Below are 14,895 nucleotides of genomic sequence, written 5' to 3'. Positions count from 1 at the left end.
CGGTCTGTGTGCAAGCGTTGTGGGTTGGAGAAGTTATCAAGTGGGATTTGCGGCATGTTCTCCGCAGGAAACGAAAGCTGCTCCAGTTCAAAGCCACATGCACCGACGTGACATATAAGCCGTTAAAATATCGTCCTGAAGGCTCATTTCTGCTTCATCGTACAATCCCCAACTGCTCCCAGAAAGCAAGAAAAGAAGAAGTGCAGGATGACCGCTACGATGGAGTCGCCCAAGAGGTGTTTGGTTTTTTTTTATTTAATCGTTGCCCACCCTACTCCCCCCCCCGCCTCTGTCTTTTGACATTTTTGTTGCTGCTGTTGTTCAGTTTTGGCACACTAGGCATAAATGAGGGGATATCTGCATCAACAGGTGGAGTGGGTAAGTGACTGAAGTGGTGACCAAGGGGAGGGAGACGGATGAGGGGAACTAGGAAACGCCGCTTCCCTTCTGCCACAGTCAGGCCAAGCGGCGGAGCAACCTTTCACCTCGAGGAGGCTTGGTATGTGCAGGAATGAACCTCAACAACCCCCCCTTCTCTCCCCATCCCGGCACACAGTGCGGATGCGGTTTGGCACCTTTTCAGGCAGGCGGGCAAAGGCTGTCCTCCACGGGAGACTGTGGAGTGGATAACGCTGCCCATGGCCCTATTGCCAATGGCGGCCAGGACTTTCCCTGGTCCCCAGAGCCAGAGGATCAGGGCGTTTGTGCTCAAGGGGTTTCCCACTCTGCTGCCGCTGGGACAAGCACCCAGTTTCTGGTCGCGAAAGGATCCCACGACAGGAGGGCCTGCAGATGGAGAAAACAGAGGGCTGCGAAACAGCGGCGGTTGCCACGGAACAGAGGAGACAGGACCAGAAGAGTAGAACAGCCTTATCCTAAGCAGGGAACGCTCGGAGGTGTCCCATTGGGCGCCCTAGGAAGGTGTGGTTCTTTCTGTCCACCTCTGCTCCAGCCTCCCGACCGTGGAAGAGTTTTGCCTTGAGCTAGAGGGGCACGAGGAAACCGAGGGGCGCTGATGGGTCAGTCCAGCTCTTGCTGCCCCTTGAGAACTCGGGAGTACCTTCTCCCAGTTTCACACACTCTCTCCAGCCCAGTGAAGAAGGAGTTAACCGCGTTTGCAGCTAAAGGTCTGGTGGCGAAGACTTCGCAGCTTTTCACAATGGGCCTTCCATTCGCATCTCAATAGGGAGCTTCCCGTCACCGAGTTACACACACATTACACATACACACACATCACCCCATCACCTTGTTCTTTTTTAAATTCATGCAAAAAGGTCTACGGGCCTGGACGAACCTTCCAAAGTTCCCTCTCCCCCGAAAAGTAAATCCCTCACTGATTTATTTTGCTTCATTTTTATTTTATTCTTGAAGAATATCTGCAAAGTCTAGATCAGAAGGAGGAGGGCGACAGAGCTTTAGATTATCCAAGACTTAAAGGGAACCGAGAAGGATTCAGTAAAGCAACATCTCCCCCCCCCATATGCGCGCACGATCTCTCTCTTTCTCTCTCTCTCTCTCTCTCTCTCTCTTACTTTTCACAGTCCCCCCGTCTGACTATTCCTCCCAATGGCCAGAAAGGTGAAGTCCGTTTCATTTCCTTGGCTACTGTTGATCATGTAGTTAATCAATCTGGATAAGTGTTGAAGTCTTGAATTCTTGAAGTTGCCGACTTTGGAAATACCCCTGGAGCTTGACCTCTGACCTGAGACCGGGAACATGTGCCAAGCCCACAGTATCCGGGACAATGACTCGAGTGTGCAACCGCGGGCGCGGGCGCGGGCGCGTGTGCATGTGTGTGTGCGCGCGCGCGCGCGCGTGCGTGCACATCGGGTCGCCCTCCCCTCTCAAACAACTAGGTCTACCTGACTCCCTAACGCTCGTCCAAGAATACAGCTGCTTGGAATGCTCCCAGCAGTTTTCAAAGCTCTTGACATACAGAACTCTCCAAGTGTCTCCTTCCTTTCTCTACGTATGAGCATACAGGACTCTGAGAGCTTTTAATTAATATATATATTAATTAAACTGTGGTAAGGGCAGCTGCAATGAATGCACCTCCTCTAAATGTTGTGCATTCTTTTAATGCACAACATTTAGAGGAGGTGCATTCATTGCAGCTGCCCTTACCACAGTTAGGCCACGCGAGGATGGAAATAGCTCATAAGAAGAACCCCAAATTGCGCATGGTATTCCAAAGAATAAACGTTGGGTCTGTAATAGATTTGCTAGAAGTTTATTAGAAAGGCCGGCTGCATCGAGAGTAAAGTTAACGACAATTATTTGTTTGCTGCTGAACTATTTTTAGTATGGAAACAGAGGCTATGGACTTGCTGACCCACAGCAGAAGTCCAACTTTTCTGGATGTAAATAGTATAGGTGTGTGTGCGCGCACACACCGCGAGATTTATTCCATCTCATCTCAGAAGTTGTTCATCTCACAGAATAGAATCATCTCACAGAACATAGAACATACGCTGTTTACGTTAGCCCCCATTCTAAGCCCTCTTGAAAAGTTGTTCATTTTGGGAAATGTGTGCATTGAAAAAGGAGAAGATAAAACTTAATCAGCGAGATTAAGGTATACCTTGCCATTTTTCATTTTGGGACCTCACACTCCATTTCCTCTTTTTGAACCAAAAAGTAAAAAGCAGGGGGAGAAAACCAGCATTTTCTCCCTATTCGGATCGGAACATTACTTCAATGGTCATTATAATCTCCAATTATATATGATATTTAGACAAGTTATGCTCAATTTTGATAGCATTTGAGTCAATCCTATCGCTACCCCTGGCTGTCTGTTTTTAATAAAATATTTTCCAGAATGCAAATAATAGCATAATGATAATGGTTCATAATTACTCAAGTTTGGGCGTTTTAGATCAAACCTCTCCTCGCCGCCATAATCTCCTTGCGAATTTTTTAAAAAGTCATGTTATTATTTATTTATTTCCCTCAACTGAAAATCCTTCCAATTTAGCACTGTTTTTTGAACTACAAGCCATGCAATATCCCTGTATGACCTCACGTATTTGGTTCCTATGGGATGCCATAAGGTATAAATACCTTTCCCACCTCCTTTTCAGGTACTTATCCAAAAAGAGCCCCTACAACAATATTTAGACGTGCTCATTTATTATCGCTGTTATTGGTACAAGCGTTATTGTCACGATTGCATAGTATCACTTGCTTGTACCTTAAGTCATGGGTTGTATCTATTATTTTAAAAGCCCCTCTTAGTAACTACAGCGAGACCTCCTCCGCTTGGCACAGGCCATTGGTTCCCCTTTGAAAAGTAGAGTCAGACAGTGCAAAGCTACCCTTTAAAGCGTTTCATCTCTCCCTGTCGCTCTTTGATTTGAACCTGAGTGAGCATCTTCGTTTGGAGGAGTCTTGCAAACAAACACAAGCAAGTTTAATATTAGCTCTGAAAAGCCCATAAATCGTGCACCTACGTCGGTGGTAACTCTTCTCAACCCTTTGCCAGGAGGTGTGTGAGATCAAAGAAGAATTCGGAAAAGCTCCTGTCCTATCTCTTTATCTAAATCAATCCTAGGGTTGTTCTATAAAATATGCACAAACTTTTGAAATGTTTTATTGTAAACAGGTTCTCCCTCTTCCTTCTCTCCCTCACCCTATTTTACTTCAGCCATATTTTGGAGACACAAAGACTGGGTTCCAAAACAATGTGAGGCTTTTATTCTGGGTGGGGGTAAAAAAAAAAGATTTCACGCCATTCTCAAATTATTTATTACTTGCATATAAACTAGACAGTTTTTTTTAACCTGCCCCTTCTCTCCCCTGAACAGGAACCAAATCAGAAAATAAGGCACATGGTTTCCCTTGTAATGAGGAAAAGAAAACGACTCTACAGAAATATTCTGGAACGGTCAAGTAAGTTAAAATATTACTTTTAAAAAGCCCAAAAACAATATATGATTCCCCCCTTTAGTGTTTAACTTGCTTGCAGAAACACAGATCAGCTACACAAGGCCCCATCAGCAATTGCTTAATCCTGCTCTGTGCCTATTCATCTAGAGTTTCTAGAATTAATATTTGACAACTCTCTCATTGAAACAACAACCCCTGACCCTCTGTGATTGCACTGTCACATTATTCTATGACATATTCATCTTGCATTCATTTACGGACGATTTGATTGGAATGAGGTTTGACGTGTATTGGATCCTATTAAAGAACAAGGCTTTGATCTTGGCGATGGGGTTTACATGATATGTATCATCGTTGCCCAGCATACGAGCCTTCCGCAACGTCCTGCTACCCAACTTCCTCCATGGAGAGGACTTAAGTAGGGCATTGACTGACATCTTATCTGACAGGAATACCTTAATCTGGAGGCACTGAATTAAGTATTCCATTTGAAATAAGTATTTGATTGGGTTGATCTTGAGTACTTCAGATTTTAAACTGGTGGAAGGGAGAGAGTTTGAAGCTATCCTACCATCACAACTGGTCACTACCTTCACCTATTACCCGGTTTGTCATCCTTTCCTGCATCTTAGCCCACTTAGATGTAACGCTAGCTCTCAGTAATAAAAAGGCAGGCAAAATGAAAGGAGAAAACAACACAGAATTTCTCATTTCTTGTCCTTCAGTATTTCTTGCAACATTTTCCTAAGCAATACCTTCCTCAATAATTCTCATTATCTTGCTGCAATTCTTCACCAATCCTTCCACGCGGTTCTTTCTGATATTGTTGAATGTGGAATCCATCAGGTTCCTTCCCCTCTGTAAAGTCTCCCGATCGCCTAAATGCTGAATAGGTGATCAGGAAACACGGATTTCCCCTGTATTATACTCTTACAGCCCATCAACAACTCAGTTAATCCCCCAGATAACTTGGGTTTTCAATGGATTGTTTCCCTTGAAATCATGTGCACGACACAAGTCTTGCAACCAGATATTCCAGCTTAAGACAGCTTCTGATCAGGGTGATTGTTTTTCTATGACTTCTCCCATTACAATTCGAAATAAGACTACAATTTCAGTAGTGTACCCTAAAGATTTGCCTTTAAAGGTGATTTTTAGCAGTGGGAAGGGGGAGAGTTGCATAGAAATTCCTTCTTCACAAGGCTTTCCTTCTTCATAAGCAGTGAAGACCTTCTTCGAAAAGGTCACCACTTCTCTACACTGATTCAATGACCCGTCAGCGAGAGAGACATTAGAATTGCGGGAAAAGTTTCTGCGGGTCTCAGTTGCCCAGAGAATCTGGCTTTTTTAACTAAAAGCTAAAGGTCAGATTCTGCTAGCAGATACAGCCTAATAAACTAAAGAGATGGGGGTAAAGAAAATACACGCAGCTAGAAAGATCAGAATATTGTTTTACGTTTATGAAGTTTTTTTTTTTAAAGGTGTTTATTTCTTTTTTTAAAAAATCTATTTTTTATTGGGAAAACGAACCAGGTCTGTAGTATTTATGCAGGAAAAAAGTTATAGATTCATTGAGGAAAATAGTACTATAGAAAATACCAATGTGAAGATCTCTGATTTTAGTTCAAATAAGAGCCCCGCAAATTGAGACTCTCGAGGGAAAGGTGGATTTTTTATCCTTTTACCTGATACAGCAGGTATTTTGGAAACAAGGTGTACATCTTCTCCCCACACCAGATTTCTGTTGACTCCCCAACCTACAGAAACAACACTGTACTGTTTTTATGCCAATAAAATAAAATAAAATCTTAACCACATCTTTTCCAGCTCATGACTGAGGTCACTCAATGCAACAGAACAGCCATTGGGCTACAATCCTGCAACCACTTAGACATAATTGCCGCGGTGTCAATGGGACAGAGCTCTTAACTCAGAACACAGTGCCTGTTTTCTTGCATTCTTTTCTGTATGCATTTATTTCCGAGGATATTATAAGCAAAACCTGAAACGAAAGGAGCCAGTTGTCATTGGTTCAACTTTGCAACGGTTATTACTAGGCGCTGTCAACGCTGTGTTGCTTTTCTGTTTGATTAAGCAACCTTTTCTTCCAGAAAACTCATCTCTCTGCTACACAATGTATGCCAGGAAAAGTCTTTAGTTTTTGCTAAGCCTCTAGACCACGGTGTTCAAGTTGATAAGATGCTCAGACGAAGTCACAAGTAGAAGAAATCTCATTGAAATCCTTTCATATAACCCTAATCGTTTCAAACAGCAGACTTAACTGGGCTGTGGACCCAGTCAGCAAAGGGCATGCAACCCCCTTATTTAAGCATCTTGACAATACTAAGTTTAGACAACTAGGGGAGGAGGGAAACAAATCTGCGATCCGCAAAACATTCTGAATAAGCAAACGTACAAGGGCTTCCAAATGCCATGCCTTGGGCGGCTCCGGCCCTGCCGTGGGAAACAAAATATTTATGCTGCTGCTGCTGCTGCTGCTGCTTCTACTACTACTACTACTACTACTACTAATAATAATAATATCAACAACGGAGCTGGTAACAAAACAGCTCCATTGGCTTGGGGGAGTTTAGATTATACTTCTGGCTAATGGCCGTGTTAACGTAAGCGGTTTGGGCATTAGTCTTGGAAAGTGCAACTCTCCTTGTCATCAAGTTCCTCAGCTCCAGTATTTATTTTAGAAGTCGAATCCTTCCATAAGGGCCATGACAGTTTTCAAATACACGGCAGAGTGTCCCTGCTCAGTCCAGATCTCTGTATGTGTGGAGCTGTAAGCTATGCTGCTCTCTCGGCCGTTTTATTCACCCAACATAGAACCAGCTTTGCAAGCAATGTGAATGCATAAATTAACTGCACACACACTTAGGGGACCGCAATGGAAAGTGCACATCAGACAGGTAGGAGCTGCTCCGCATGTGGAATCTCCTGCATAGCTGCACAACTTTGTTCAGTTCCTCCTCTTTCTGTTTTCTCCACCTTCTAGTCATGTGTACAACTCCATCTACATCACCACCCTCCCTCTCTCTTCTCCTACACACACACACACACAGAGAGAGAGAGAGAGAGAGAGAGAGAGAGATGTCTCCCAAGGTACACAACAAATGCTAGGTGTGAGAGCACTAACTTCACCTAATATAATGAGAGAGACACCATGGGCCATTTCTTTTCCATTGGATTCATGCAAGGGGGGGGAAGGGGGAGGAAACCCCTGTGAGAGGAACCTCAGGGTTTTAAGTAAGAGCGGATAAAGCCATTAGCGTTTGACAAGAAGCCATGCCAATATTTTAGAATGGCCTAAGTCAACTGATGGTAACACAGATATATTTTTTAAAAATTGATAAACTGTTCCAGATGTTTTCTCCCTTGACTGAGGACTGTCAGGATTGAAGGATGTCAAGTGTGTAGAGGTGAAGTGGTTGTAAGGAGGGATGAGGAAAACAGCTTGATTTGGAAGTCACACTCTCAGTACCTTTGTAAGTAACAGCCTACCAGAGTCCTGCTTCCTATAACGTTTCTTTCTTTCTTTCTTTCTTTCTTTCTTTCTGTGATCTCCGAGATAGTCAGGGATGGGGGAAGGATCAAGGCAAAATGTTTTTGACTTAGGGCAAAGAGAATGGCAAGGGAACGTCGGTTGTCTTGAACTGCTGGGGGTTGAAGTTGTCTACATGAACATGTTAGAAAACAAGAGTTAGCTAATTACAGCATGTGTAACTTTTCAAGTCCTAAGGGCATAAGTGTGTGTGCGTGTTATAGTCATATAATAATAAATATCGATTTAGCTGCCTTTTATTTTATCCTCAGTGTTGCAACCTGTACAAAAATGTTCAAAAACAGGAATATAACTCCTGCTGTGGTATAAAGTGCAATGAAATGCTCCTTAGATGATTATTTATGCATGTCCTATATTTTAAACTCACGATTCTAAGTCCTTCACTAGGAGTCTGCTTCCAGAATGCAACAATTTAAACATATGTTTAAAACCCAGGCTTTCTTCTGTTTTTCTGCGTAACCTAAATTTGATCAATACTTGCTTTAATCAGGCATTGTTAAGTTTTAAAACCTTTAGAATAGGCTCAGAAATTGTGTTGAGGTTTGCCTAGGTCTGTCTCTGAAGTGGCTTTTCTATGATGCAGTACTGGCAAACGTTTCCACAATACAGCCAAAAGCTGCTTTAAAAATAAAAATTTAGGAGTTAAAGTATTGCTTGATTTGGAATAATGGTGGAAAACTGTAAGTGTTCTGTGGTTTGAGATAGCTTGCTTACTGTATGATAGCATGTAAATTATGCAATGACTAGAGAGAGAAATAGTTAGGCTTGAATTAAGTTCTGTATCTTGAGGGATTCTGCATCAAAACACCTTTCCCTTTAGTTTAAAATTTTCTTCTTTAATATGTGACTCCTTTCTTTGGCAAAACTTTTAATTCACTACCCAGTCTTGCATCTGAAATGATTTAAAGTCTGTCCTATGTATGTTTCCCCAGAAATAAGTTTCACTGAATTCAATGGGGATTTCTCTCAAGTGAGTGTTATGATTGCATCTTTAATAACGCTGACCTCACTTATACTCACGAGTAACAAGAGCGGCTTTGGGTTTTCATAGCATCACTCGTGCAGGACAGAAAGCGAAAGAGAAGCACTTTTAAAAGTAAATTCCGATTTTGCACATTATTTTTGCCTAAATATTTTGGATTTTAAAAAATAAAATAATTAAAAGGTGCTTCTTACAACCAATCATCTTAATTTTATTTACAATCAATCTTCTTGATTTTATTTACAAGTAAATGCTCATTGGTTCAATGGGACAAAATATTCTCAGAACTGCACTCCCTTAATTTGGTGTTAGGTTAAACTGAAATCTGTCCTTCCGCCTGATCCTAAGTATCCTTAAAGGAACTCTTATGTTTCATGTGTTGAGGTCCTAAGGTTAAAGGCTGGATTTTGATGCCATTGTACTAAAATGGGGGAGGACAGAAATACCCTGAATGCAGTAAAATCAGATCCCAACCTTTATTGGAAGAGCTCTCAAAGACTATTTTTAAAAGAAACCCTAAACTTTTATTTTCATCACGTGATACGACACCCTTGCAGTCAATTTACTTTTCTTTTGACAAGAAGCATATCTGAACATCATATTATCTGATAGATTTGTGTGGTAATCTACAGGTTGCTTTCAAAATAGACTTTTTAAAGGGGTACTTATAAATGAATGTGGGCGATTGCGTTTGACAGGGGGAGACAGAAGGATTTAAAGCAATGTTTCAGATGCATCCAGTACTTAATAGTTGCAGTAAACTTCCTGACATGATTTGAAGGATTTGGTTTGGGTTAATGCGCCAGTTAATTGCAAGTATTAGACATTGGGGGGAGGGGATAAAAGAAAAACATAGATATGGTGCAATCGTGGGAAATGGAAGATACGGTGTTTTAGCCTTTATTCTGGCTGTTGTTTTAAAGGCCCGGTTCTCTGGGCCGCCAACAAGTGTCAGAAATCTAAAGAGACCTTCTTGCCCAACCCCGCTTCCCAGGACGACTTCTGCATGCAAAGCCTGTCTCTGCCTCATTGTGCCCATTTCTGTTGGGAACGGGGGCCCTAGAGATTTGTGTGCGCTATAAATAATCAGCAGTCAAGCTGATGGCGGGGTTAGACTGAAGGTTAGGAAGTGCGGGCGGAGGTAGCGATGGCGGTGGAGCGGTCTCTGTCCTTGCGCCTGTGTCTCTGTGTGTAAGTGGGGATCCCCCGAAGGCATTTTGCCTGCTCCAGGGTTTGGGGAATCTATAAAACTTTCATCGTTATCATTGCTACCATCGCTCTTACTGCATCCTCCTTTTCAAAATCAAAACCATGACTTTGCTTCTCCTGGCAAAAGGCAGGCTTGGTATGAAACCCGCTCGTTTCTCTACTTCCTACTGTTGCGAGTCGCAGGCAAAGGCACTGAGGAGGCGAGTTCAGAAAGCTCACCGCGTCGCCCGCCTTCTGCATTCATTCCTAAACTGGGCGACCGCGAAGGGGACGGAGGAGAGCTTGCAACGTCTCGGCACCCCTTCTCGGGGCAGTCTCTCTCCTCCCTACCTCCTTCCCTGCTTATTTTTGCGGCGGCTTGGCTTGCCCATGATTTTTGGGTGTGCGTGTCTCCCTCGAGAGCGGAAGTTTTGAGAAAGTCCCTCTCTGATGTGCCACCTTCCTCCCTTCGCTCCCCCCCCGCCTCCTCCATCTTTGTTGTTGCTATTGCAGGCAGGAAACTGGAAGGAGTTGCGAACTGCACGTCGGTAACTCCACCACGAGCTGTTCGGTGGCCAATCAGGCGCTCCGCCCCGAAGCAGACACCGATCTTAAGATCTCCATTAAATCGTCTGCTCATTATGAGGCTAAGTGGGAAAGGGAGACGGGGTTGGATGAGGAAGGAGAACGTGTGTGTGTAAAAATGGTTGAAAGCTAGCAGGAGAACAGAAGGCAGGGGGTTGAGCCACGATCCAGGCCATGCAGGGGTCAGGAGATCAGAGTACCTCCAAGCTCCTGGCTCTTCTAAGCAGCCGATCAGAGGCAACCAAAGCGGCTTCGGAAGGAGTGGCGGAAAGCACTAGCCACCCGCCAGCCAGCCTCGCCTTCCCAGCGCTCCCGGGAGCTGCCGCCGCCCCTTCCTCGTGACCTTGTTCCTCCTTTGGCAACAGCAGCTCATTAGCGCTTAAACGGCTCGGAGGACCCCTCGGCTTGGACGGGGGAGAAGTTCCAGCGGCCTTTAATCAGTAAAACGCAGCTGAAAATGAAACGCGGGGAGTTAATGCAAACCCCAGACGACCTCGGCGCGCCGGTTGAGGTGGGGGGAGCAAAGGGAGAGGAGGAGGGGAAAGGGAACGAGTTTTGGAGGGGGAGATTAAGGCGCAAGCGCATTTCTCTCCGAGTCCTCTTCCTCCCTCCCTGCCCCTTTCCCCCTTCCTAAATCTTTTCAGACTTCAGCGGGGACCTGTCAGCGCTGACGTCGGCCGGGCGGCTTCGGCCAATCAGCGACCGTCCCGATTGTTTCGCTCTCTGGGTTGGAGCCTAGTCTGTGAAGCTCTATTCAGTAGCCTCCCAGCGTCCTGCTGCTGCTCCTCAAAGCGGATGGGATTCCACGTAGGCATTAAAAAAAAAAGAGGGAAGGAGAAACACACACACACACAAATAATGAGGGGGAGGGGGAGAGAAGAAAGGGGAAAGGGGGGGAGAGAAGGAGCAAAAACAAAACAAAGCCAAATAGTCCAGACCAAGAGAGAGGGAGGGGAAAACGGGGGGGGGACTTTCAAAAAGTTTTTCCGCCACGCTGTCCCTCTTCCTCTTTTCTCCCTCTCTGCCCCCTCCTCGCCATCAGGTGACTTTTTAGAATTGTAGTAGAATCAAGGGAGTTTGGCGGCTTCGGGGGAGCCCGGTAATGGACTCTGCTGCACTCTCCAAACGGAACACGGCGCTGAAATTAGTAGGCTTAGCAGGGGCTCCTCCTCATCGTCATCATCACCGCCACCATCACCACTCCCCTCTGAGCATGACGGGCTTCGCCGGGCATCCCCAATCCATGGTTCCCATGCACCCTGGGGAGAACGCTGCAGACACCTGCCTCGGGCAGAGTCCGTTCCGGTCAGAACACATGGGGCACCACCACCATCATCATCACCACCGCCGCCGCCGCCGCCGCCGCCTCCACCACCCTCATTCTCCTCATCACTCCGCGGCCCTTAAGCTCAGCCCTGCCCCTCAGCCTCATCCCTACCATCCTGTGACAGGCCAAGCTGAGGTGGTACCCAGTCAGACGGGAGCATTTGGCCAGGCGCAGTCAACAACAGTCCCGTATGCATCCCCTCTCCCCAGCCAAGCTCTTTCAGCAGGTAGGGAGTTTTTCCTGTGCAGAGATCTGACCGCCCCAGTCATGCCAGGGCTCCCTTATCAACACTCTGCTGCTACAGGTTCTCATCATGGAATGTTTGTCTCAACAACAGGTAGCTATCCCGGACACCATGCTCACCACCACCACCACCTCCACCACCACCACTCAGAAGCCGGAACTCACTCGTTTTTCACGGGACTCCACCATGAGCAACCTTCCCATGCAGCTCCAGGTGGTCATCTAAACGGACAGATAAGACTGGGGCTACCTGGAGAAATGTATGCCAGGTCTGAACCTTTCTCGACAGTACCAGTCTCCAGGACAGATCCTTTTGCTGCTTCCTCCTTCCACGGCTACGGTGGCATGAGCCTGAACGTGAATTTAGCTCCACACCACGGCCCTGGGGCTTTCTTTCGCTACATGAGGCAGCCCATCAAGCAGGAGCTCATCTGCAAGTGGATCGAACTGGATCAGACTCCCAAAAAATTATGCTCGAAAACTTTCAGCACCATGCACGAGCTGGTGACTCACGTCACTGTGGAGCACGTTGGCGGGCCGGAGCAGTCCAACCACATTTGCTTCTGGGAAGAGTGTCCCAGAGAAGGGAAGCCTTTCAAGGCCAAATACAAACTGGTCAACCACATCCGAGTCCACACCGGAGAGAAACCTTTCCCTTGCCCTTTCCCGGGATGCGGGAAAGTCTTTGCTCGATCGGAAAATCTCAAAATCCACAAAAGGACTCACACAGGTCAGTATGGAAAGGTCTTTCTTCATTCCTGTTTTGTCCAACTATCTGCTACACGTGCGATCTCTCCCCCCACCTCCTAACTCTGCATAGAATTAATACTAGCCAATGAATACCTGATGAATGGTTTGTTTTGACTGTTCTTTCATTTGTAGAATTGATGAGTGTGTGTGCATAATGTGGGCTTGCGTGCGTGTAAGTGTGTATGTGCGAGTACAAGAAATGTCTTCCCAAAATGTAGGTCAGGATTTCTTGGATAGGGGAGAGTTAACAAGACCTATGGAGACGGTAAAGCATCCAATCTTGCTGCAAGCTCGCAAATTAGGAGCGGACAATGGAAGTTGCAACTTGTCTAGGCAGTTTTGAGTGATGCCGCTGGGATGTTGCTTCTGCCGCCTTCCTTGTGAGAAAAGCACAGCTGCAAGGTCCCCTCTTTTTGTTTTGTATAAGGAACCCTGCAATGTTTTATCTCAAGTCCTCGGAAGAGCCCATTCCTTCTGAAAGTGCTGGGGATATGGAAATATGGGAAGGTGCACTTTCAGAACCTGGGAAGGAAGAATGTGGTGATGTATGTGAAGGTGATTTCCTCTTCCTGGCCTGTCTATTTGGAAAGGTCATTGGCCAGAACTGTGAAGGGAATTTGTGACAGAAACATCTGTTATTTCTAGTTAACGCAGGAAAGAAAGTTATGAGAAGGGGAAGACTTTGCAACAGCCCCGTTTAACTGTAATCATTTACATAGGCATCTGTACTGAAAGAAACTAAAGTTTTCATACTTCCGAAATCAGCCTGCAAAGTTGCACATTGTGAGTTAGTTGAGCAGCCAGGGTTTGTAGTTTTTATTGTCTACACCATGCCGGCTCTCTCTAAAAAAACAACAATATAAGAAATAAGCCCTTTTGGAAAATTAAATCCGTTCCAGTGTGCAGTTTTCACACACACACACACACACACACACACCAGCCTTATAAACTCGTAGGAAAACAACACAGCCGTATTGCAGAAGATCTCCTTACAACCCAACGACTCTCTCTCTCTCTGCATTTCTAAGGTATCCTTGCTTTAACTGTGATATGGTTAATTTTGTCCCCACCCCGCTCCTGTAATGCATTTTAAATAATGCTGGGCATTTGACAGGAATTTGTTGTTACTTAATTTATTTAGAATAATAATAATGCCGAGGTCACCGGAGGCTTCTTCGTGTTAGGTACGAAAGCCTTAAAGAGCACAGTCCATCCCTTCATTACAGTGTTTTTCTTAAGTAAACAAACTTTAACTGCCCTTTATCTGCCTTCTCCTTTGAAGTCTATGAAGCAGAAAATGGTCGGATTCTTGGTAAAGTTGACCTACATCAGCGCAACCAGTTGAGCGCACGGGAAGGGTGCGAGCCTGGAGTTCAGAATACAAAATGTTCTACATTATGTATTCGTTCACTTGAACTTCCCTGTTTAATTAATTTCTTTTTTGGGGGGGGGAGGCTGGGAAGGAAGGAATGGTTGGAGAAGGAATCCTTAGGCCTGATCACCATGCAATGTTTTCTGTTGACTCACCCACACCCTAAATTCTCAAACCCAACTGTTTCTGAAGCTGTAAGGGAACTTCCTACAAATTATTCATGAAGACAGTTCTAGATTTAAACGAGAAAATAATTGCCTTCTCAAATATTAATGACGTTGAGTTTCCCTGTGCCTGGGCAGACAGGAGTGGGTTTCTGGCTATGAGAGAGAGTGAAGAGAGAGAGAGAGAGAGAGTTAATTCACAATAATGTGACACAGGTAAAAAGCGGGAAAGCAAAAATCACTTCCTTACCATTAGTACTGGCCAAAGGGACAATAGTGACCAAGGTGGTGTTTAGGCCGCAGTAAGAGAGGCATGTTTTAACTTGTAATTTATAGTGCTGGCGCTGGCAAGCTAAATCTCCCTCCTCCCCCCACTCGAGAATTTTGCAAATACTTTAATCCAGTCCCAGAGTTGGGAGGATTATACGAAAATCGCCAAGCTGCACGCCTTGCACTCAGCAGCGAGTCCTGTGAGAGCTACAAGTGTGGGTAGAAAATGGCGGTGCTGACTCTCTATAGCATGTGCACGCGCGCGCCCCCACCCCCACCTTCACCCTCAATTCTTGCCTCCTTTCCTCCCTCCCCTACACCTTCAAACCTGAAACTTGCCAAAGAAAAGCCTTACAACGCATTTCCTTTTCACCAATATACATTTAAGTGCAGGGAATCCTTTCCTTTTGGTAGGGGACTCTTAAATTAAGCCCGTTCCTGGAGCCTTTCAGAGAATGCGTCGCAGCCAACAAGGAGGAGCCCCTCTCTCAATTCTTTTCTTGTAGTCAGGCCCTTTTTGCCCCTCTCTTTGTGCTAGAGGGCCTACAAGAACCTGAC

At 45.3% G+C, this 14,895-nt stretch overlaps 1 protein-coding gene across 13 annotated transcripts in view; it reads left to right on the top strand.

Annotated features, from left to right (window-relative positions):
• ZIC4 (Zic family member 4) overlaps nt 1-14,895 on the top strand; it is a 40,199-nt gene that overhangs the window by 15,881 nt on the left and 9,423 nt on the right. For 4 of the 13 annotated variants that reach the window (XM_061636971.1, XM_061636973.1, XM_061636975.1 and 1 more), the window contains 3 exons: nt 68-236; nt 3,804-3,888; nt 11,876-12,511. In XM_061636971.1, coding sequence (XP_061492955.1) covers nt 3,828-3,888; nt 11,876-12,511 — 697 coding nt within the window. In that variant the 5' untranslated portion in view covers nt 68-236; nt 3,804-3,827. Of the gene's footprint in view, nt 1-67; nt 237-3,803; nt 3,889-11,207; nt 12,512-14,895 lie in introns of those variants that run through there. The other 9 variants (XR_009764087.1, XR_009764088.1, XM_061636970.1 and 6 more) reach the window with 4 other exon arrangements.

The sequence above is a fragment of the Rhineura floridana genome, chromosome 7 (assembly GCF_030035675.1).
Source record: "Rhineura floridana isolate rRhiFlo1 chromosome 7, rRhiFlo1.hap2, whole genome shotgun sequence".
In the NCBI taxonomy this organism is placed as follows: Eukaryota; Metazoa; Chordata; class Lepidosauria; order Squamata; family Rhineuridae; genus Rhineura; species Rhineura floridana.
The sequence above is the reverse complement of the archived record's forward strand: the minus strand, read 5'-3'. Positions and strand labels throughout refer to the sequence as shown.